General features: G+C 38.4%; 1 protein-coding gene across 1 annotated transcript in view; it reads right to left on the bottom strand.

Moving 5' to 3' along the window:
• The window catches only part of LOC128612961 (ryanodine receptor 3), a 232,833-nt gene that overhangs the window by 73,235 nt on the left and 134,584 nt on the right, over positions 1–25,014 (bottom strand). The window contains exons 28-38 of the mRNA XM_053633452.1: positions 24,521–24,729; positions 23,765–23,964; positions 21,638–21,704; positions 20,014–20,174; positions 19,735–19,900; positions 18,500–18,586; positions 17,404–17,630; positions 14,902–15,706; positions 14,528–14,728; positions 10,199–10,301; positions 8,877–9,011 (exon numbers count right to left, since the gene is read on the bottom strand). Of these exons, the coding sequence (XP_053489427.1) occupies positions 8,877–9,011; positions 10,199–10,301; positions 14,528–14,728; positions 14,902–15,706; positions 17,404–17,630; positions 18,500–18,586; positions 19,735–19,900; positions 20,014–20,174; positions 21,638–21,704; positions 23,765–23,964; positions 24,521–24,729 (2,361 nt within the window). The remainder of the gene's footprint in view (positions 1–8,876; positions 9,012–10,198; positions 10,302–14,527; positions 14,729–14,901; positions 15,707–17,403; positions 17,631–18,499; positions 18,587–19,734; positions 19,901–20,013; positions 20,175–21,637; positions 21,705–23,764; positions 23,965–24,520; positions 24,730–25,014) is intronic.

Here is a 25,014-nt window from a genome sequence, read left to right as displayed (position 1 = left end):
GGCCGCGCATACCTTCCTGGGACCTTCTGTGGTCCTGGAAGGTCTGTTGGGTGCCCCATTCGAGCCCCTAGAGTGGATCCCATCCACAAGGAAATTGTATGCACTCAAGTGGCAGCTTTGTCTTGTGGTGTGAGGAACGTCAGCTAGACCCAGTGAACTGCACAATAGCTACAGTCCTGGAGTTCTTACAAGAACGTTTCTCAGCAGGGTGGCTCCTTCTACAATCAGGGTTATGTGGCTGCCGTTCCGGCCAGCCATGCCCCTGTTGATAGGGCCTCTGTGGGGCAACATCCTCTAACTTCGAGGTTCATGCGTGGTGTCAGATGGCTGAGGCCCATGTGCAGGCCATGCATACCTTCCTGGGACCTTGCTGTGGTCTTGGAAGGTCTGTCAGGGGCCCCATTTGAGCCCTTAGAGTCAGCCTCTGAGAAGCTTCTGACTATAAAGTTAGCTCTTTTACTGGCCCTGACATCTCTCAAGCGAGTGGGAGGTCTACAAGCTCTCTCTGTTGCCCTTTCCTGCCTTGACTTTACCCTTGGATCAGCCAAGGCCTTCCTGTATCCTAGGCCGGATTATATTCCTAAAGTGCCTACATCGGCTGCCCACCCTGTAGTGTTGCAGGCTTTCTGCCCTCCTCTGTTCCTCACTCCGGAACAAGAGAGGATGCACCTGCTGTGTCCAGTAAGGGCTCTCTGTACTTACGTCCACCGCTCCGGCCAGTGGCGTAGGTCGGAGCAGCTACTGGTCTGCTTTGGCAGCGACAGGAAAAGTGACGCTGTGTCAAAGCAGCGCATCTCTACTTGGATAGTGGAAGCAATTTCTAGGGCTTACGACACGCGGTCTCGCTACGCCTCTGGGCATAAGAGCTCATTCCACTAGGGCGGTCGCCCCCTCGAAGGCTTTGTCCAAAGAGGTATCCTTGCAGGATGTGTGTGCGGCTGCAGGGTGGTCTACGCCACACATAGTCATTCGTTATTACAGCCTGGATATTCATTCCACCCTGGGCTCGAGTGTCTTGCAGTGACCCTCGGGCTTGGGTATTTTTGAACAGGCCGTACCCTCGGTATGACGGAGTGGGTATTCCCGTTCCCATACTGTTATGCTAAATGCAACGTCGAAGTTCCCTTTGAAAGGGAACGTCGGGGTTACGCATTTAACCCTGTTCCCTGAGAAGGGAACGAGACGTTGCATAGCAATGTCATACCAGGGCAGGCCTGTGAATTGCGTCTTTGCTTCAGATAATAGAGGCTGGCGGCGTGGTTCACAGGTGCCATATATATATATCATGCGACGCGCTTAATTGCCACGTCACCTGATCATGGCAGGCCTATAAGTAGAGGCATGATTTTACACAAGCTTCAGATACCGGTCACGCGCACAAGGCGTTCCCATACTGTTATGCTAAATGCAATGTCTCGTTCCCTTCTCAGGGAACAGGGTTACATGCGTAACCCAGACGTTTTATGGTCCGATGAGTCAACATTTCAAATAGTTTTTGGACAAAACAGCCATCGTGTTTCCATCCAAAGAGGAAAAGGACCATCCAAGCTGTTATCAGCGTCAGGTCCAAAAGCCAGCATCTGTCATGGTATGGGGGTGTGTCAGTGCCCATGGCATGGGTAACTTGCACATCTGTGAGGGCATCATTACTGCAGAAAGATATGTACACATTTTAGCGCAACATATGCCGTCATCCAGACATTGTCTTTTCCAGGGACGTCCCTGCATTTTTCAGCAGGACAACGCCAAACCACATTCTGCCCAGATTACAAGCGCATGGTTGCGTAAGCAGAGAGTGTGGGTGCTAGCATGGCCTGCCTGTAGTCCTGACCTGTCTCCAATTGAGAATGTGTGGCGCATTATGAAGTGAAAATAAGGCAACGAAGGCCCCGTATAGTTGCGCAGCTGAAGAAATGCATAATGGATGAATGGGGGAAAATTCTGCTTGCTAAACTTAACAAACTTGTGTCTTCAGTGCCCAAACGCTTAATAATTGCTATTAAAAGAAAAGGTGATGTTACACAGTGGTAAACAATCGATTTTCCCAACTTTTTTGGAGTGTGTTGCACTCAAAATGAGTGTATATTTTTAAAAAATAAATTAAAGTAATGCATCAAATAATGTGTTAATAATGTGTTTTCAATATAGTACAGGGTGAACTGAATTTGCAAATTACTTTTTTGGTTTGTTTTTTTTTGCATTTTCCATACTGTCCCAACTTTTTTGGAACTGGGGTTGTAATAATGTTGTTTGTTAACATTTAAAATTAACTATTTGCAACACACATATTTGTGTGTAGTTGTAATATTGAAAAATAAAATCTATGTCTCCCTGCCGAAGAAAATGCAGCCCTAATTATTTCTAGAGTGCATTATTTCTATGGTGGATCTGAAGCCTATCCTAGACATACTGGGCCTACCGGGGAAAAACAAGCATACCCTGACATATTTCGACCAATCAAAGAACGCCCAAGAGTGCAAACAATTTGGTGAACTTGAGAATCATTGCAATGTGAAACCAGTCAAACCAAATATATGAACTTTTGCAAATAGTCTAAGTGTGAAAACAGCCTAACTCTTTCTAATTGTCTAGGAATCAATCATTAGTTTTCAGCATAATCTTTACATGTAACTACACCAATTAACAGACTCCTCCTAACATACTAAACATATACAATGATAATGTGATATTGTAAAAAATGGACTAGCAATATATATGATTACAGATTGTCCATTATGTTCTCTATGAAAGATTTTATTGCACTTAATCCTTCCACTGTTTGAGAATCTCCTGTGCCTTAAAAGTTCTTAAAAATAATTATTTTAAGCTCCACTTAATATACTTGATTGAAGGATAGGTGGTTGCATATGCGTGCTGTTTATTTATGCCTTGCCTTTTTGTGAGCCCTTGAGATTTGCTGTTGTACCACTCACCATTCAGTAGGACTTAATGTCAATCTGCCCACATGATGTAAATATATTCATGAATAAAACCAAACACTTGATTTACAAGTCTGAAGATCAGTACAATAGATCCATGTGTTTAATTAAGATTCTAAACACTCTGACCAACCCTGACCTTAGGGGCTAATGAATAAGCAATGAAACCTCCAACCAAGCTGATTTCCAGCTGCAGTTAGAAAACAATGTTAGTAAGATACATGGGTAATACATAGTGTAGTTTGAGCTGACAGGAAGGCTATGGCAAATCAAATAACTACTGTTTAAATGGTGAGTGGAAAAACAAAACTCAGAATGCACAACACTTCAAACCTTGAGGCATATTCAGCAAAACTGGACTCCAGACCTAGTCTTTTTCGAATCTTCAACTGCCCAGTTTTGATGAGCCTGTGCCCAATCTAGCCTCACTTCCTGTTCAGGAGTGGCACACAATGTGGATTTCTTTGAGTCCTTCCACCACAAGATTCTAAGTGCTGATTCTTAGAATTCTAAGAATTCTAAGATTTCTTAGAATTCTAAGAATTCTAAGATTCTGACCTCCATCAGCAACAAGGAGTTTCTGCCTCACTCACTGGATGTTTTTTGTTTTTCACAACATTCTCTACTGAGTGTTGTGTGTGAAAATCCCAGGAGATCAGCAGTTTCTGGAAACAACAACAATGCCAAGATGAAAGTCACAATTTACCCCATTCTGATGGTTGATGTAAACATTGACTGAAGCTACTGCCCTGAAATCTGCACGATTTTACGTATTGTGCTGCTGCTACATGACTGGCTGATAGGATAATTGCATGAATGAGCAGGTGTGCTGTATAAGTGTCAATAATAAAGTGGTCTGTGAGTGTATTTGTGTGGGTGGGTGAAATGTCTGAGTTTGTGGTTGGTTGTGGATGTGGGTGGTTGGTGATATTAGGGCTTCATTAAACCAGCACTAATTAAAAATAGGCTGACTGCTGGCTGCTCCAGAGTGTCAATTTTGGGAAGTAATTATTGTACACAGTGAGAAATAATTCATTATTTTCTGTAGAGTTGCTGACAAACTGAAACATATTGAACTGCATTGTATCTAATAAATCAAACAAAATCAATCTAAAAGACTAATGCAATGCTCCTACAAGAATGAAAGAGTTAAAAAAAAAAACAGCAGTTATACTCATGCATGAGATAGCCTCTGTGGGACAACTTGACACTACATAAACATAAAAAGAAATATTTTTCATAATCGGAAGCAAGTATACTATATAAATATAGTAAGACACATTTATTTGGATATTTAGTTGTCCCATATTTGGGACATACTGTATACTGTATTTGCAATCCTTCATATAAAGGCTTAAGTATAATCAATAATTTGTTCCAGGTAGCTACTAATAAGCTGCTTTCCAACATTACAGGTACTCTGATATTCACTGATGGGGATAGACAATCCCATCATTGTTTCGTTATTAGCCAGCAACATTTTTTTTTTTTATGGTTAATGAGATTTTTTGTGAGGCAACTAATTAGTGACAGGCATAAATTATGCAGGAGGACCTCAGGGATACCAGGTGGTAAAAGACTGCTGAGCTCAGGACAGTGAAGGACAATAAGACTAAACTAAACATCACTGGGTAAGGAAACAAGTTTGGATACATGCACGTAAAAAAGGTATAACCTCTTAAAGAAGGTATAATGTAAAGAAGGTATAATGTATCTCCATTAAATTAGCAAGGCTAGAAAAACAGAATCCAAACCACAAAAGAAAAACTATCAAACCTACCAAAACAAACTATACCAAGACCTAGAAATATGCTTAATGACAGGCAAGCACATATATCACTGAGGATGGTTTCACTCTAATGTAGTATTACTTGATATGTAGCATCACTTGATTCTTCTCTTTTCTTTACATAAGATATGCTCAACTGCAGTCCTTGAGGTTAATTTGGTCTATTTAGCAGTATAGTGTTTAGTGATTCAACTCATTAGTTAATAACCATGTTTAGAAGTTGTGTTAAAGTACGGCAATCACCAAGTTTATCTAGATCCTGGCTCTCCATGACAGTTGATTGTTGTATTACAGACATACAGTATCTCACAAAAGTGAGTACACCCCTCACATTTTTGTAAATATTTGATTATACCTTTTCATGTGACAACACTGAAGAAATTACTCTTTGCTACATTGTAAAGTAGTGAGTGTACAGCTTGTATAACAGTGTAAATTTGCTGTCCCCTCAAAATAACTCAACACACAGCCATTAATGTCTAAACCGCTGGCAACAAAAGTGAGTACACCCCTAAGTGAAAATGTCCAAATTGGGCATTGTGAGGGGATCAGGCTTTGCTTCAGTATGTCACAGTACATGTTGGCATTCATGGTTCCCTTAATGAACTGTAGCTCCCCAGTGCCGGGAACAGCACTCATGCAGCCCCAGACCATGACACTCCCACCACCATGCTTAACTGTAGGCAAGACACACTTGTCTTTGTACTCCTCACCTGGTTGCCGCCACACACGCTTTACACCATCTGAACCAAATAAGTTTATCCTGGTCTCATCAGACCACAAGACATGCTTCCAGTAATCCATGTCCTTAGTCTGCTTGTCTTCAGCAAACTGTTTGCGGGGTTTCTTGTGCATCATCTTTAGAAAAGGCTTCCTTCTGGGACGATAGCCATGCAAACCACTGACAGGCTGAGCCCCCACCCCTTCAACCTCTGCAGCAATGCTGGCAGCACTCATACGTCTATTTCCCAAAGACAACCTCTGGATATGACGCTGAGCACGTGCACTCAACTTCTTTGGTCGACCAAGGCGAGGCCTGTTCTGAGTGGAACCTGTCCAGTTAAACCGCTGTATGGTCTTGGCCACCGTGCTGTAGCTCAGTGTCAGGGTCTCGGCAATCTTCTTATAGCCTAGGCCATCTTTATGTAGAGCAACCATTCTTATTTTCAGATCCTCAGAGAGTTCTTTCCCATAAGGTGCTATGTTGAACTTCCAGTGACCAGTATGAGGGAATGTGAGAGTGATGAAACCAAATTTAACACACCTGCTCACCATTCACACCTGAGACCTTGTAACACTAACAAGTCACATGACACCGGGGAGGGAAAATGGCTAATTGGGCCCAATTTGGACATTTTCACTTAGGGGTGTACTCACTTTTGTTGCCAGCGGTTTAGACATCAATGGTTGTGTGTTGAGTTATTTTGAGGGGACAGCAAATTTACACTGTTATACAAGCTGTACACTCACTACTTTACATTGTAGCAAAGTGTCATTTCTTCAGTGTTGTCACATGAAAAGATATAATCAAATATTTACAAAAATGTGAGGGGTGTACTCACTTTTGTGAGATACTGTAGGTATAACATTTATCATGTGAAGTCTCGGTCTTTCCTAATCCCAGACAATTACAGAAATACAGAACCCGTTGACCCATGAGTCGATGCAATCAATCATGCCAGAGATCAAACTGGAGACATGGAGGACAGCAACACAAACATGTTATTACCCAAAGGAAAACCATAATTCCTGGCCAACACAGAGCCAACCACAGGCCTTGTGCTGAATTCCCTGAGATCAATAGTGAGGTATTGCACCATCATGAAAACTGGCATTAAAGGTCAAGAGGTCATTAGATTTTGATGTCTCTGCACTTTTGAGATGTCGCCAAGCTAATGGTAAATTCACCTACTTTGAATTTTTTTCCAGGCCATTGGCAGCTAGAACATCTTTGCATAATTTGGCTTATTGTTGGTTTATAAAGTTTGTTTATGTATAAGCAAAGCAGCTAAACAAATGAACACTAATTTTCAATCAGGGATGCATTGATACCAGTATGTGCATCAAGTACAAGTCTGATACTGTGCTTATTTACTCATAAAAAAAACTCTCAGATTCCAACATTCAATACCAGATTATACTTTGTGACATAAGCCTAGTGTACTGTTGAGTACTAATTAACAGAAAACACAAAATGACCGCGATCTGGATATATTTCACAATTAATGACTCCAGTCAAAGCAAAGCAGACTGCTTTGATGGATACGTCACTGATATGTGCTATATGTTAATATGTGTTTTGATTATTCTGGCCTCCATTGTTTTTTTGTTTTTTTTTTGTCAGACTGCAGTTGAGCATATCTTATGTAAAGAAAAGAGAAGAATCAAGTGATGCTACATATCAAGTAATACTACATTAGAGTGTAACCTTCCTCAATGATACATGTGCTTGCATGTCATTAATGTCAGAATGCTTTGCTTTGTACCAGAAAACATGCAGTTGTATTCATCAGTCTGAAAAATGCATCCATAGTTTCAATTAAAATAAAGAACAAGGAGAGGTATTTTTCACTGAGTTATTGAAGAGGCTGAAAACAAGCTTGCCTTTCATTTAATTTCAAAATAAAATGACTGCTTCTACCACACTGCGCTTGGAAGATTATGTGACTCATTCTGCTATACCGGTCATTGCTCAAATAAAAAAGCAATGTATGTTATTCATCTGCTTTATCATACTGCAGAGATTTTCAAAACACAATTTATGATTTTCAGAAATGCAAATCTTCAGAAAAATCTCAGGTCTGATTTTCACTTCATGCTCAGCATGCCTCCAATGGTTTTATTAAATTAAGCTTTTATAATGTTCTGCCCTAAACTTGTCTAAATTCCAGGCAGTACTTTCCAATAAATAATTGTAAATATTAGTAAGGGCTCATATATGCTATTTATATTATATATGCTTGTATGTTTTTTTATGCAAATATCTCAGGTTTCACTATTTCTGCAATGGGCATCATTAAGGAGACTGTAGCTCAGGTTTGTGTACAAGTTGTTTTCAGGTGTACTAAATAATGGTAATTCCTGATATATGACATTGTAGAATTGTAACTGGCAAAGTACAGTTTAGAACAAATGCATCTTTTCTTGTAAAAAATAAATAAAAAAATATTATATCACTGTTTTTCTACCCTGTTATAGAATGCTATATATAAGTATATAACTTTCTAGTGCTACACATCTACAAAAAAAAAACCCTCAACATTTGATATGTATAATACTTGCATTCCTTGCACTGGAATACATCTTAATTACGTTGCCACAATTCTTCTAGCCTTTGTGACAGATTGGGACTTATTAATGCAGCTATGCTAGATACAAATGTCTTGGACATAATGTTGAATCCAGAAAAGGGAGCTATTTCTGTTTGCTTATTGACAGGTTTCATGCAGCTCTTAGTCTGGATTACCAATAAAATAATCCATCCATCCATCCATCTTCTATACCGCTTATCCTTTTCAGGGTCACGGGGAACCTGGAGCCTATCCCAGGGAGCATCGGGCACAAACCAATGAAATAATCTACATGGGAATTCAGTCATAATTGATCATTCAAATTGATCATTCAAATCTGGTTTGTGCTGTGTGACAATACAATAATGTTTACAACAACAATATTGTGCATGCATGGTTTTGTGTATAGTAAATGCACCCACAATGACAAAAAATGAATATACTAATATTGCGGTTAAGTTTGTTGATGCACATGGAGAGAAATTATTTTTTAATGCAAGTTTTCTTTGATAACATCCTTGAAAAACAAAAGACATTCTTAATACTAAGGTTTAGTTTAAGGTTTAGATTGATTATTTGACTTTGCTATTCTGTCAGTGCCTTGGGAAAATAAAATAGATATGACCATGGCTGCACTCACCATAAAACACACCAGAATTTCTATTAACTTCTATAACATAATAACATGGTTCCTTCTCATTCTTGATATCCTTTTCATCTTACGGCAAAGGTCGTTTATTACATTCATTTCATTGCGACTCTGATGCACACATATTACCACATTGTTTGCACTTCAAAGGCAAATAAACACCAAAAGTATTCCATGTATGATGATTCTTGATTGCAAATGATTCTTACAAGGGATGGCTTGCTCTTTCTCTGTTGGCTTCATTTCTGCTTTGTGAGGCTGCCCCTTGATCTTGTTAACTAGAGCCACCAGACGGCCTTTAATAGATGTGTCCTGATCCTCTTCCTCCTCCTCCATTGGAATACCTGAAAACATCCACACAATGTATACTATTGTTTTGGTAATACCATGGTACTCAAGGAGCATTTTTTGCTGTTGTCTGTGACCAAAAACTTTTTAAAACGTTTCTCTTTTTTCCTCTTGAACCTTATAAGTGATGTAAATTATTTCCCTTCGAATGTGTCAGAGCCATAAGGGAAGGCACTCAACAATAACTTATTTGCGGAGAGATTCTGTAGCATCTATGTGTCGAAAAAAATAATAGTGTGATTGTGCTCCTTTAGAAACAGAATGACTAATATTAGCTTTAGCTTGTAAGGTTTGTCTTCTAAAGCTTCATTTAGAAGCAGAAAACAGAGAGAATTCTCATCACTGACACAATTGCTCTATGAGGAAGCAAAGACAAACATAAGCAACATACAGGAGTTATAGTGGAATTTGGATCACTCCGACAGTGATTATTAATCTATTAATACTCAGACCCTGTCAATAAAAAAAAAAAAAAAAACCTTAACTGTATACACCTCAACAGGAATGAAGAAAACCAACTGAGGGCAATCCAAATTAAATTTTGATCCAATTGAATGAGGTAGGTAATCTTCCATAACTGATTAATTAGAATCATATTAGCCAGGTTTCATTTTACAGATTGGAATCTGTTTAAAATAACTATGAGGTTGGATGGGTGGTGGAATGGGCATCAAACTAACATTCTGAGTGGGATGTGGGAAGCTCACTGAGTTGGCACAGCATTTGATTGTTGTTTGACATTCAGATACTGTTATTTCTTGTGCAGTTCATCATATACAATTGCTTTCAATTATAAAGGCTCTGTAGAGGAATTATACAGATGAATAATGTATGGATTTCAGGTTGTTTTGAATAACAAGAGGGCCATTGTTCCTGAATTTCAGGCAAATGTGAAATGCTGAGTACATTTTTTATGATCACAAATTCTTATTTTCACTGTCCGCTCAATCACACTTGGATGAGTTTTTTGCAGAGAATGAAATCATTTAAAACTCATTAACAACACAAGCACTTTGATTAAAAAGTTGAAGATGTTGACCTGACTCATGCACCGGTAACATTGACACTTTGCTACCTCTATGTGCATAACTTTCGATTATATAAAATTAGCATATATATGGTCTATAGACTGGCCAGTTTACAAAAATACCAATATTTTACCTACTTAAGATGTAGCTCTTACCACAGTGTAGACGAAGTTCGCTGTGGAAGTCATAGAGTTCCTCCTGAATGTCCACAGGACATGGACAGTCATCACCCATACTGAAATTTAACAGCATATTGATCTGAAAGAAAAAAAAATATTGCATAGTCCAGAAAGATATTTGTGATAGAAAATTGTGCTATAAAAAAACCCCAAAAGAAACCAAGGTCTTAAAAAATGGGAAGGTTAACATAATTGTGATTTATTAATTACAATTATAACAATTAAAATTATAACACTTTGGCTAAAAATATGAAGTCATCAACAGTCTATCAAGAAATATAAAAGATGAACTGCCAAAGACAAATTCCAAACAGGAAGATTTGATTAACTATTTCCCTGAATCTGAGAGATGAAGAAAAAAAATCTTCAAAATATCTAGCTGAGTTAAAGTGTCATAGTGAATAGACAGTATAGCAACAGCCTTGAGGTGGGATGGGGCGAATTACTGTCACTTCGGAGTCATTCAGCCTCCAAGTTGACAGTGAAATAATTTGGCATCAGCAAAGAGGTCTACTTGTACTCAGTCAAAGCTTTCCCAGATCTGGGTATTATGAAGGTGACTCAAGAGCCTGGTGGGGATCATGTATGACAGGTTTAATAAACACATGTCCACAATCCAAAAATCACTAAAAACAGACAGTCCCAGGTCAGACACAATGTACCTACACAAAGCAGGATAATCAACAATCCAAATCCATAGTCAAGGATCAGAGGCCAGGTTAGGTACACAGGATATAAGAAGAAAGCCAGAACGAAGGAAAATATAAGGCAGGAAAACCAGAAAAGTAAGTCATACATAGATGCAATCAGATGAATTTTGGCTTAGAACTTACTCGAAAGTCTAGCAAATGGCAAGGCGTTGCACTTAGTGTTAAGTTCTTAAGTCTTTTATATGGTGAAATGAGTGAAACCAATGAGGAAAAGTTGAAAATCATCTTGAGCAAGAGACAGCAGAATTTGTTTCTCACTAACCAGGATGTCTGGAGATCAGCAAAGTGTAGACCCACTGTAGGATATTTTCCCTCATGTTCTGGGACACATACATATTTAGATTGAGAGAACTCTGGTGGGGTTGGAACTTCTTGTTGGGCTCTTTAGATGAGAAAATCAAGATGCCGTTGATGTAGACTATGACAAAGTTTGGAAATTCTCTCAGTATCTTGTTCATGAAGGCTTAGAAGACTAAGGAAGCATTAAAAAGCCCATATGGCACATTCCCCTGGGTAATGTGGTGGTAATTTTGAAACCTTTGTTTTACTGAACACAGCTGATAAATAAAGGTATGATTTGCTGATTTTCACCTTGTGATTCACTTACAGGCTGTCAATCCGAGTATAGCAACAAGAGAGAGAGAGGCAGGTTTTAAAACAGTGTGGTCTTCAGAAAGTGATCTCAGCTTCTTTCCAGGACTGGATGGGTTGGTAGCCAGGGAGAGCCCAATACTACTAGATTCTGAGGTGATCTGATTATCATAAATGATAGAGTTTCTGTGTGCAAGGCACCGATGCACATCTGGAGGGGAAACGGTATGCTCTATGACACGTCCTCATCCCAGTTCGGTGTTGTCTAGTGCCTTGAAATGCTGCCACAAAGTCAACAAGCGCTGGAAAGTTATAAGTCTTAGAGCTCCATGATAACAGGAAGGGAAACTTTGTTTCTCAATCACAGGAGTAACATTTTCTCTGGTCTCAGAGCACAATGTAGATCAGAAATGTCCCCTTTTGCCACAATACAAGCAGAGGCCTATTTGTCTTTGGCCCTCTTTATCCTCAGTGGGCAGACTATGAGTGATTTCTACAGGCTCTGATTCTTTCTTTTTCTCCATCAGTTTCAGTGGCATGGGGCTGTCTCTAGGCTCTTATGAGGTTAATGGTGTGGATGTCTAGCTGAATAAATTGGTGAAGGAAAACAGTCACCGTGACATGCATGACATGGAGAATGTCACTTAGGCCTTTGTGAAACACAGCTTTTAATACTGGTTCATTCCATCTGCTTTACACTGCAAAGATTCTAATTGATTTCATGAGTTCTCCCTGAGACTAAGTGACATAATGTGTGAGGAGGGTGGATGTGCCGTGGAAGGCCTGTTTTTTGATGGGGGCAGATAAGAGGCAGGAATTCAAATATGGCAGTACCCTTATGCCTCTGACTATCAGTGGTGACAGGGCAGCCTGCATGTTTCTCAGAAAAATCCAAGCCAAAGGATATAACTTTGAATTGGAATATCTGTTTTTGATATGGCATTAACATACAGAATGAGAAGGCTTTTAGGACCCCAAAAGGTTATGGTGCCATTAGTGAACTGAATTGTTTCCCTGTGACACTGTCCTCAGGACCCTCTGATCTGATATGATCTGGCCCCTCTGATCTGATCTGCCCAATAAGCAATGTTTTCAGAAATTAACAGCCGGCTGACAGCCCCATCAGGGAGCAAGAAGGCATTTTACATTGGAGGTGCTTGAATTTTAAGCAGCATACATGGGGCATAAGCTATGTCATCACACTCAAATGACAGTCAAATAGTTTTTCTTCAGCGAATGTGTATTGATTACAATGACACAGTCGCCTCCAAAACTATTGGAACAGCAAGGCCAATTCTTTTGTTTTTGCTATACACTGAAAACATGGGACTGAGATCAAGAGATGATAAATTAGATTTTCAGTTTTAATTTTCTTGATATTTACATCTACAAAAACATGGCACCTTTTTTTGCAGATCACCCAATTTGTAAGTGAGCAAAAGTACAAGAACATATAGACTTCAAATTAAGTAACGTAAATAACACTTAGACTTTTGTTGCATATTCCTTGGTTGCAATAACCACATCAATCCGCCAACCCTGACAACACCAAACTGTTGCATTCTTCTTTTGTAATTGTTTTTAGTCTTATACTGCAGATTCTTTCAGCTTTTTTTGTTTTGGAAAATCCCCCTCATTTCTGTAGACTTCTGAATTCATTCTGCTGCTACCATCATGAGTTACCTCATCAATAAAGATTAATGAGTCCATTCTAGAAGCAGCCATGCAAGTCCAAGCCATGACACTACCTCCACTGTGCTTGACCAATAAGCTTGTATGTTTTGAATCATGAGTGGATCCTTAGTTTCTCCACACTCCAGCCTTTCCATTAGCTTGGAAGAAGTGAATCTTGGTTCCAGAAATTTTTCTTAGTATTATTTTTGTAAATTCCAATCTGGCGTTCCAGTTGTTAATGCAGAAAAGTGGCTTGTATCATGTGGTATGGGCTCTATATTTCTGCTCTCAAAGTCTTCTTCGAATGGTGGATTCTGATACCTTCACACCTGCCCTGTGGAGGTTGTTGATGTCAATGACTGTTTTGGGCTTTTTCTTCATAGCTCTCACAATGTTTGTCATCAACAGCTGTTGTTGTCCTTGGCTGACCTGTTAGTCTGGTTGTCTGGTCTGGTTGTTAGTACACCAGTGGTTTTTCTTTTCAAAACATTCCCAATAGTGTCTATGCCCAATGCTTGTGCAATGGCTCTGCACAAGCATTCTCAGCTTCAAAATGGCTTGCTTTTCTCTCATAGACAGCTCACTGGTCTTCATGTTGGTTTACTATTCACGGGCAAAATCCAGGGCTCAAACCAAGAGTAGACATTTAGAGCTATTAACTGTCTGAACAATCAATCTAACAAGGCACACCTGGACAACAAGCAACACCTGTCAATCACGTGTTCCAATATTTTTAATCACTTGAAAAATGGGAGGGTTCACACAAAAGGTGTCATATTAAGTTCTAAATTCTAGTCATATTCTAACATATCTAAATGTTTCAGGAACTAAATATCTAAATATCAGGAAATTAAAGCTGAAACTTTGATCTATCGTTTCTTATTCATCTTTTGATCTCAAACTCAAATGTTTTCAGTGTATAGCAAAAACAATAGAATTGACCTTGCTGTTACAATGCAAATTGGGAAGTGTAAACTACTTTGTCCTGAAGACTTATAAACACTCACAGACACTTATATAAAAAAAAAAGCACAGTGTGTCATTCACTAACAAATTAAAACTGATTGTCCGAGAGCCGCTCTGCATCCTGGCCTAGGTGTTCCATTATGAGGATCAAGGTTTCAATAATTTTGGTATTTACCTTGGTCATAATAGATCTAAATTAACTTGTGAATAATCAACAGTGCCTTCATGGGTGTGCTATGACTCTGTTAGAAGAGGAAAAACACTGTGCAGGATGACTTTAGCATAAGTAAACAATGATTTCAGACACTGCCATTACACCAAGAAATGTACAATTAAAGAATTTTGTGAATTTTTAACAGCATACCTGTTCCTGTGGAGGTGAGCGGAACTCTTTAGTCTTCTTAGCAGTAACAGCAGCAGACATGTTGAGAGCAAGCATTAACTCATTGTAACGGAACTTCTGGTTGTACTGCAGCTTTGACACAAAGCTATCAGAGAATGACACAATGGCCTCAATACGGTGCCTCAATTCACAGTCACAGAAGTACTGAAGAAGTTTGCACATCTGAAACGAGTTACAGAAATGGGATAACAATTCTTTATACATATAAGCTTAATTAAATCATTAAAGCCCTCTCATTACTTTTATGTTTAAAGTGAAATCCTGCATCATTATGCAGGTCTTCAGAAAACAATCAACGCATAAAACACATTTGCTTACTTTGAGTATTGTTATACCTGCAGTTTGACTGACTCTGGCAATTTCTTCTCCAGCAATCCCTTTATTGGCTGCTTGGTATCTTTAGCTTCCTCCTCTCCAGCCTCCACTGCCTTCTCTTCTGCTCCTGTCATTCCCTCTTTCTCTGTAGCTTTTCCCATTTCATCTGCTTTCTGCTCCCCAAAGACATGCGGTTCAATGAGGAGCAAGATTTTATGAACATCCTGGCTGTTTAGCACACCCATGGTAAGCAACGTGCTAATCATTCTGAGAATTGGCACAAACTGATACTCCACGCTGCCCCCTACAGGATCTCGAATGTGGTCTCCTCCACCCTGAACAGCCTCTGTTAGCATGCTAATTGCCTTCTCCCTCAGAACATCTAGAGGAATTTCTGGGCTGTAGAGATACTGGTCACGCTTTGGAGTGATGAAGCATGGTGGAGCAAAACTAAGCCTGGGTTTTAAAGATGTACTGAGTCCTACACCAGGTGGCTGGTGTTGCTTGGAGGTATCTGGAAAAAGTCGGATGCTGCGGGTCTCTACTGTGATTGGGATGATGAACTCATTGTTCATCATAAGCTGCGCAGCTTTGGCAGTTTCTAGATGAATACTGATGAGGACATCATAGAAGCCTTGGCGCAGCATGCCAGACAGGTATTGGTTGTCAATAATGTAAAGGAGCTGTGACTGGTCAAGGTGGCTGCAGAGAGCATGGGCTACACGGGTGTTACCAAGGGCACAGAGAGCACGGTAAAGTTTTAGGGTGTGATAATGGAATGTCTGCAGGTCTTCCTGCTCAGAGAGTTCCATGATGTCTACGCACCTGTTTAAAAAAATCACAAGTTACCAATATTCACCATTCTTATGTTGCTACTGAACAATAAAAAAATCAGTGGGAAGCTGAAACTTTAAGTGATGTTTAAATAAGTCTAAACAGGCTAATTTGTTCCACACTAGCTTTCAATCACTCATATCATGTTTTACCTATATTAGCATTAAACTTGGTAGTATATTTCATTCGGTACCATATTTATTTAGGTCAAGGCGATTGGAATTATGGAAATCAGGGAAAAATGGTCAATATTTCCTGGATATTGTAGACTTGTACATTTTAATAACTGTTGCTGTAATTATAAAGACTGTCCTGTACTTATCCCAAGAGTCTTCACAATCTGTTCATACTGAACATCCTTCAAACACACTTAGTACTGTTTATCTTTACTCTTCTATACATGTATACTATAATTATTTATAATCCCACTGTCTGGTGTCACCCATAAGGAGATGGGTTCTCTTGTAAGTCTGGTTCCTCTCAGGGTTTCTTCCTTGCCAGTGTTACTTCTTGCTTGCTTATTCAGGATCTATAGCCAAATCTCTGTAAAGCTACTTTCTGACAATACAAATAACATTTAATTAAATGACGTTGATGCCCTTTAAGTCAGATGTACACAGCAAAATCACCAGTGTTGATTTATCACCCACAGTGTTAAATTTACACCCACGGTGTCTATATAAGTCCTCAAATAAACTCAAATAAACACTCTGGGTGTTAATTCAACACTAGGGATTTTACTGTGTAATGTCTTGAAGATAATATGATGAGCTCAGTCACCTTGACTATCGTTGCAGTGCTGCAGGACTCATATTCACAATATGCTTGTATATAACTTTCTGTATATTCATAACTTTTGTCTTTTTACTATATGACTGTTAGCTGTAATCACAACATTAGGTGTCACCCAGAAGAAGATGAGGTTCCCAGCATAGTCTGATTGAATGTCAAGGATTCTTTCTATTTTATCTCAGGGAGTTTTGTCACAGAGAGTTTGTCTCCTCTGGCTTGCTCATTATGAATGCAGACCCAGAGCTGCTTTATGACCAAGTATATTGTTAAAAAACACTATACAAATTAAGCTGAGTTGGGTTTAACTAATTAGTAGTTACTAGGTAAGTATACTGGCAAAAGACAGCATGTTGCAATAAGACAGACTAGGCAGAGAATTGTGGATCCATGAGGAAAAAGGTTAATTATGAGCTCATGATATAACCAAGGAAGGATATGGTTTCTGAATGCTTGTTCATTGCACCTGTATTCAGTAGCTAATGTACCTATAGTCTGCATGGGTATCTCTCCCATTATTTGAAGGACAGCAAACTCTCAAAGTAAAGCCATTCAAATTGCAAATACATACTATGCCTGACAAAGGAAGAACTACTTGCCCAGCTTACCACTGTAACAATCAGTTGTGAAAGATCTACTGAGATCTAGTATTTGGTAACAGATGAATGTGATCATGAACTTAGAAATAGAGTATTCGATGTGATCATGCCCTTTTGGTGGACAGCATGTATATTATATGAAAAGTGATGCAGAAATGGTACCCTTTCATGATATATGCTGTTGTATCCACTGAAAAATAATTATTAATGTAACTGGGCATGAATTACTAGTCTAGACCAGTTATGTTCCTAACTAACATAGATTAAGTCTAGGCTAGGTAAGTATAAGTGTATACAAACCGGTTTTCCTCTGGAATGTGTACTGCCAACATCTGCAGAGGATCCAGACATTGTACCTGCCAGCCATGTCTCTCACTCACTCGAGCTGTGTCCACCTTCAGAAAGGTGTTGGGCATCCGGCTCCATAGAACTGATTTAATGGTCTGGATATCCAGACGAGGAGGACATTGAGGGATTGGGTTTTTGTGTTCACTCTTAAAAATTGCTGATGAAAGGGGCATAGCATTCTGTGGTGGAGAGATCATAAAAAAACATTTCCTGTCTTGTTGCTGAAATGTCATGACAAAGCATAACAAATATATATATATATATATATATATATATATATATATATATATATATATATATATATATATATATATAATGTTCATTTCATTTTACAAGTAACTACAAGAACACAAGTTTGTCTAATGTTTCCAATTATTGGTTTTGGCTTATACAATGTACAATGCATTTACATTTTCTGATGCCAAAATAAGTAAGTTTCAATATTTTTCAAATTATTGTAGGAGTCACACCCAACCACAAGAAAAAATTAATACAGCTTAATTTGGAATACATACTTGTATAAGAAGTAGCTTATTTTGTATACAGCAGTCTTTTCATTAGGGTGACACAATTACAGATTTAATAGCATGTAAGCTGTATTTAATGCCCTTTATACCAATTGCAGTTTGCATGAGTTAGAGTCTCAGTAATCTGAGGATTAATATGAGACACGTTGTATATTGTGGCCACATTAAGTCACATTTTGCACTGTACCTGATCAGATTTGTACATCTGATTTATAGTAATTCACAATGCATACAATGATAAAGAAATTTTCTCAAAGTTACAAGAACAAATATTACCCAACACATTTAGATCCAAAGCTTTAAATATGTCATCCTGTCATCTAAAGGGCTGCTACAATCCAGTGGGTATTAATCTAAGATTATTTATGAGGGTTAGAGTTCAAATATATCATTTAAACATATAAATATATTAACTATTTAAGTTCAATATAGTTTTATAAATTAATAAACAGTATCTATTACTAATATGTATTGTCTTTTGAAAGAACTGGAGAGTTAAACTATTAGGGAAACACGCTAACCTTGATCTTTGTCAATTCAAACTGGAACAGATTTGGACAGGTGGGACGTACAAACACAGCAGGGAAAAGCTTTGTATTTGGCTCCACCTGCATACCAACACAACCCATCAATATCAATCAACACATCAATACATCTGCCTTTGAGAGAAACCAGAGTAATCTAAGTCACTTTATTATAGAACAAATAGCTCATGTGTGCTCTTGCATTTGCAATGGTAGCCATGGAAATCACCGATATAAAGTGGCTCTGAATTAGCAACTCATTTTAAAGGTACCAGTCCTTGTAAAATTAGTATATTGTCTGTGTTTGAAGGATATAAGAAAGGGAGAGAGGAAAACAATTTTGTGGGGTAAGCATGATGATGAAAATCTTTGTAGTAATACATAGTGCGGGACGTTAGGTAATAAAATGGTGAACTGATTTGAGAACTGAAAATGGTGAGAGAGAAATGAAAAACTGAGTAAGTATGTCAGAGGCCAAGAGAAATGATAAAATAAGGAAGATCGAGACAATGAGGAGAAGACAGAGGTAGAACAGAGAAACTGCGCATGAATGAGATAGAAGCCAGCAAGACAACTGCTTGAAAATATTTTAACTGGCTATGTTTTAACTTTCTACTAATCATAACATGAACAGAGATTAGATATTGTTTGACTGGTCTTAAATGTTTTTATTGGTCCTCACAAATATTAAATATGTATTTAATATGAAATATGCACTGTCTGAGACCAAAGTAAAACTAGGAGCACCAAAAAGTTATAAGACCAGTAATACAACTGAACATAGTGTGTACTACCTCATGTATTGCTATGTGAAAATCAGAAGATAACATGGTTCCATGCCACGGAGTAGTGGCAGCACTAAAATGCTGCACCTTTAGTTAACATCTGTTACATATGGGTGGCTGTGGCTCAGGTGGTCCACTAATCGTAGGGTTGGCGGTTTGATTCCCGGCTCACATGACCCCACATGCAAGACCCCATATCTCCTTGGGCAAGACCCCAAGTTGCTCCTGATGGCAAGTTAGTGCCTTGTATAGCAGCTCTTCTACCACTGGTGTGTGAGTGTGTGTGTGAATGGGTGAATGAGACACAGTGTAAAGCACTTTGGAACTGCTAAGGTTAAAAAAAAAGCGCTATATAAGTGCATACCATTTACCATTTACGTAGACTGAAAGTGCAATGAGAAAAGCTAATACTAGTGTATGCCATAATGCCATAATAAAGAACAGTACCTGATATGAGGTAGGAAGCTCTCTGCCATTGACAGTAAAGGCCACCAAGCCAGTAGCCAAATCAATGTGGCAACCAATCTCCAAATCCACATTACTTCTGCTGGAGGAGTGGCTGGAGCTAATGGCATCACCTCCCCACACCATGTAACAGTTACTCCTTCTAACACTGCAAAACAGGGCTGGGTTATTCTAGCATATATCCAGAACAATAAATCTACAAAGTAGATCAAGGATGTAGCTTTCATGGACCCAATTCAAGGAAGTAGTTCAAGGATATACCTTTCATGGACCCGACCTCGCTCGTCCCCTAGCGTAACTGTCACAGTTCGGGTCTTGCTGAGATTAAAGTAGTTGCTGTAGTAATGGTAGTCCGGTGTGACCCAGCCAACCCACACACATGAGGGATCCTGACCAGCAAACACTCGTACTGAATGGTAGTACTGTGGAAAACAGTTTCCTCAAAATGAAAATGTTTATTGGTTGGTCGAAATGATTGATTTTGACTGCCTCTCACTAAGACCTGATATAGTAAATGTATGTGTATGCTAGTAACTAATCCCAATTTAAACATTGCTTATAAGAATTATAGAGTATACCAAAGATTTTGCTGAGTACAGTAGTTAATCATCTATGAATATGCAGTCCCCTCTGGAAGTACTGAAACAGCAAGATACTTTTGTTTCTGCTATACACTGAAGGCATTTGGGTTTGAGATTAAAAGAATATAAAATAATAGAACAGAATGTCATATTGAATTTCCTGATATTTACATCTAGATGTGTTACTCAACTCAGAACATGACACCTTTTGTTTGAACACACACATTTTTCAAGTGATCAAAAATACTGCAGCATGTGAATGACAGGTGTTTCTTTTTACCCAGGTGTGCCATGTTAGAATGATTGTTTAAATAATGAATAGATCTGAATATCTACCCTTGGATTGAGCCCTGGGTTCTGCCTGTGAAGACTGCATTTGTTGTTAAAAAGGATAAACCTACATGAAGACAAGAGAGCTGTCTATGGGAGAAAATCAAGACATTTTGGGTTTGCATGGCTGCTTCTAGAATGGGCTTATTTAACTTTATTGATGATGTAACTCATGATGGTAGAAGAATGAATTCAGAAGTCTACAGAAACATTCTGTCTGCCAATTACAGATAAATGCATCAAATCAAATTGCGAGGAACTTCATCATGCAGCAAGACAATGACCCAAAACATACTGCCAACAAAACACAACAAAGGACTTTATCAGTGAAAAATGTGGAAGGTTTTAGACTGGCCAAGTCAATTACCAGACCATAACTCAGTTGCAAATGAGCAGCATTATACCTCCTGAAGAGGAGACTGAAGAGAGAAACTCCCCAAAACAAACAACAAAGAAACAAGCCTATAAAAGTATTACAAAAGAACAATGCAACAGTTTGATGATGGTCAGTGGGTCACTGGGTTGATGCAGTTATTGCAAGCAAGGGATATTTAATCAAATATGAAGTGTTATTTACTTTAATTTACTTTAAATATATTTGCTCACCTAAAAATTGTGTGCCAACAAAGGTGCCATGTTCTAAGTTGACTGTATAATCACAGCTAGCCAACAATATTAAGGCTATTTCTCTGCTAAAATCATAACAAGCTAGTAGTATAGTCATCTTTGTAACCTTGTAACTGCTGTCAGTTCTTACTAATATTAGTGAATAATGATGGAATCATGCTTGTAAGAATAAAGTGAACATATAGATATATATATATATATATATATATATATATATATATATATATATATATATATATATATATATATATATATATATACTGTTAAATAAAATCATACTTCTTTACTAGTGATATTTAGATTTTTTCAACCGTGAATAGAATATGCCATAACTTCCAGTGACTTACAGTTGTTATGCTACTATAGTCAATTCTCCTCCCCTCATCTATGTGTTTCGTAGATTTGACAGGATACCTGTGAAACAGTTAAAAGTATACCATATCAACATATCATCCCTGGAAAAACTAACGTATGATGCAATATATAAACCAAGTATAGAATGTCTAGTTGAATGTAGTATGAGTCTACATTCAACTAGATATTCTATACTTGGTTTATATATTGCATTATGTGTTAGTTAAAAATTAAACATAAACAAATCAGTATTTTATTATACACGTGAGGAAAGAAGGGTGCATGTTGGCTTAGTGGTTAGCATGTTTGCCTCACATCTGCAGGGTTGGGGGTTCAATTCCCGCTGCTGCCCTATGTGCAGAGTTTGTATGTTCTCCCTGTGCTGTTGGGATTTCCTCTGGATACTCCGGTTTCCTCCCCCAGTCCAAAGACATGCATGGTAGGCTGATTGGCATGTCCAAAGTGTCCATAGTGTGTGAATGAGTGTGTGAATGTGTATGTGATTGTGTCCTGCGATAGTGATGCTCCCTGGGATAGGCTCCAGGTTCCCTGCGACCCTGTAGGATAAGCGGTATAGAAGATGGATGGAAGTGGGGAAAGAAATTCTAGGTCTCTCAAAAATGTGGTTGATGAAAGGTGCTTTGTTATGAAATAATTTATCAAAAAAATTTTTTTTTTTTTACAAATAATTTAGATTTACAATATGTGTTTTAATTAAAGTGATTTTTGAACATCCCACCCCAGATTTAGTCCCCCATTTGCTGTTATAATCAGTCCCTACAGGACTTTAACACAAGAAATTAACGCAAAATCAAGCAAATGCCGCAATATTCAGAAGAGCTTGCAATTTTTCAAAATTACAACAGATTTACCCTTTTTTATTCATGTGTGTCGAACATGAGTACAGCTAAAAGGTCTCATTTACCAACAAACATCACTGCAAAAGACAATTTAGTGCAATTGCAATTTCACCAATTCAAGTAGTTTGTTGCAAAAAAAAGCACAAAAAACTCTGCATGTTGCATCACAAATTTTGAAAAAAGCTACAGCAAAATCAAGCATTTTTGGCCACAACAATCACAAAAACACTGCAAAATCCTGTACAGACTGAATCTTTCTACTACATTGGGAACATGGCTGTGTGGATTTGCAAATTCAGCCACAAGAACATTAGTGAGGTCAAGCACTGATGTTGGGTTGGGAGGCCTGGCATGCAGTTGGCATTGCAGTTCATCCCAAAGGTGTTCAATGGGGTTGAGGTCAGGGCTCTGGTGTAGGCCCCTGAAGTTCTTCCACTCCAACTTCGGTGTCTTCAGTGCACCTCCCTTTGTGCACAGGGGCACTGTCATGCTGGCACATGTTTGGACTAGGCCCCTTAGTTCCACTGAAGGGAAAGTTTAATGCTACATCATGCAAAGATATCTGTGACACTAGTAGGTTCAACATCCTACAGTTGTGTGCTTACAACTTTGTAGCATCCATTTGGGGAAGGCCCATATATGGGTGTGAAGGTCAGGTGTCAACAAATCTTTGGTCATATAGTGTATACTATGGGGGAATTTTGCTGGTATGGTTTTGCTGGTTTGGGTCCACTTTTCCCTTTAGAAGGATGAGTTGATGCAAATCAATACAAAGCTATTCTGACTGATTGCCTTTATCTTATGATGAAATATTGCTATCCTGATGGAGCTGATCTCTTCCACAATAACAGTGTCCCATTCACAGGACATGAGAGCTCACTGAATGGTTTGGTGAGTATGAAAATTATGTAAATCGCTCTTGTGCCTTCTCACTCACCAGGTCTCAACCCAGATGAACATGTAAGAGAGATCTTGGACTGATGTGTTACAATGCACTCTTCATCAGCATTATCCAGACACCAAGTGAGGAAATATCTTTTGAAAAATAGTATTTATCCCTCCAGAAAGGTCCAGAAAGTTGAATCTAAGGTGTTTTAAAGCTGTTCTGGTGAGTCGTGGTGTCCCAATACCCTACTAAGACACTTTATGTTGTTCCCCTTTAATTGGTTAGCCATATATAAATTTTTCATTATAAGACACTAGTTCTTATAGAATACATCTTAATTTAATGTTGCTTGAAGTGAGATAGAATAGTTTCACCTGTATTTGAGTTTGAGTGGCTCTTCTTCATGCACTCCATTCACTTCAGTGGCAGGGACGCTCTTGTAGGTGGAGTGGAACTCAACAGGCATACTCAGACGACAGAACACCATGTCAGCATTGCTGTTCTGTGTCCCAAATGTCTTGTGAGTCACTTTTAGACATGGGGGGCTGTCAATAGTCCCATCGATCCTCGTGACCTGCAAACATCTGGGCTTTAACCTCTCACCATGTACTGCTTATTGTGTAAAGTCCTTCATGGAATTCCCTTAGTTTAAAATAGGCCAAAATGCTTTATATATACTCTGTATACTGTATATCAGCACAAACCAATTAAAAGAACAGGCTGTCTAAACACTTTACACAATTTCCTTTTTATGTAAACTTTGGATAGAAGGTCACTTGCTGTGCCACTTGGGAAACCAAGAAAGTGTTTTTAACTTCAAATTGCCTGCTACTAATGTTTTGATCTATATAATCCATTTGTATCAATCTGGAAACAGTATGCCAGAAACCACATAAGCAGGTGTACTTTAGTAATTTAGTAATTACTTAACTTTAGATTGATCAACTACATTACGGCTCTGAGAAAAATTGTGTAAATAAGACTTCTGGCTGTAGTATCACTAAACTGTGCACAATACAGTATATATGACTTAGCATGGATTTTGCTTTTGAAAATCCACAAAGGTAAAACTGAGGGACACACTTCAATGATGAATTTTGCATTTTCCATGGAGGAAACTTGGGCCTTACCGCAATATGACTATGATCTTTGGGAACGTTGAAAAAAGTAGGGAGCCGCTTGCTAAACCACATGGTGACCTCTCGGTTCATGTTGACAGCAAAAGGTTCAAATCCCTCTTGCAGGCCACACATGGTGTAATATTTGAAGGTACTGGCATCCTTGCCCAGGTTCATACGTCCAACTTGGGAAAGGCCCAGACTACAGACTGGAATAAAGCCTAGAGATTACAGAATAAAATAACAATTGTTTTGTTTTTGTAATCTATAAAAATATTACAATGTGAACTTCATATATATATATATATATATATATATATATATATATATATATATATATATATATATATATATATGCACATTTGTGAAATTCATTTATAAAACACCTCATATTACATGAATGTAAATAAATGGAGGGACTGTTAAAGACACTAAAGTACTGTAACTTTAATTTCACCTTTTACTTGCACATAAAAAGTAACTAGGCACAATCTGTAATATAAATA

Source organism: Ictalurus furcatus, chromosome 9 (assembly GCF_023375685.1).
Source record: "Ictalurus furcatus strain D&B chromosome 9, Billie_1.0, whole genome shotgun sequence".
Taxonomy (NCBI): Eukaryota; Metazoa; Chordata; class Actinopteri; order Siluriformes; family Ictaluridae; genus Ictalurus; species Ictalurus furcatus.
Note: the sequence above shows the minus strand (reverse complement) of the source record. Positions and strands in the feature narration are given on the sequence as shown.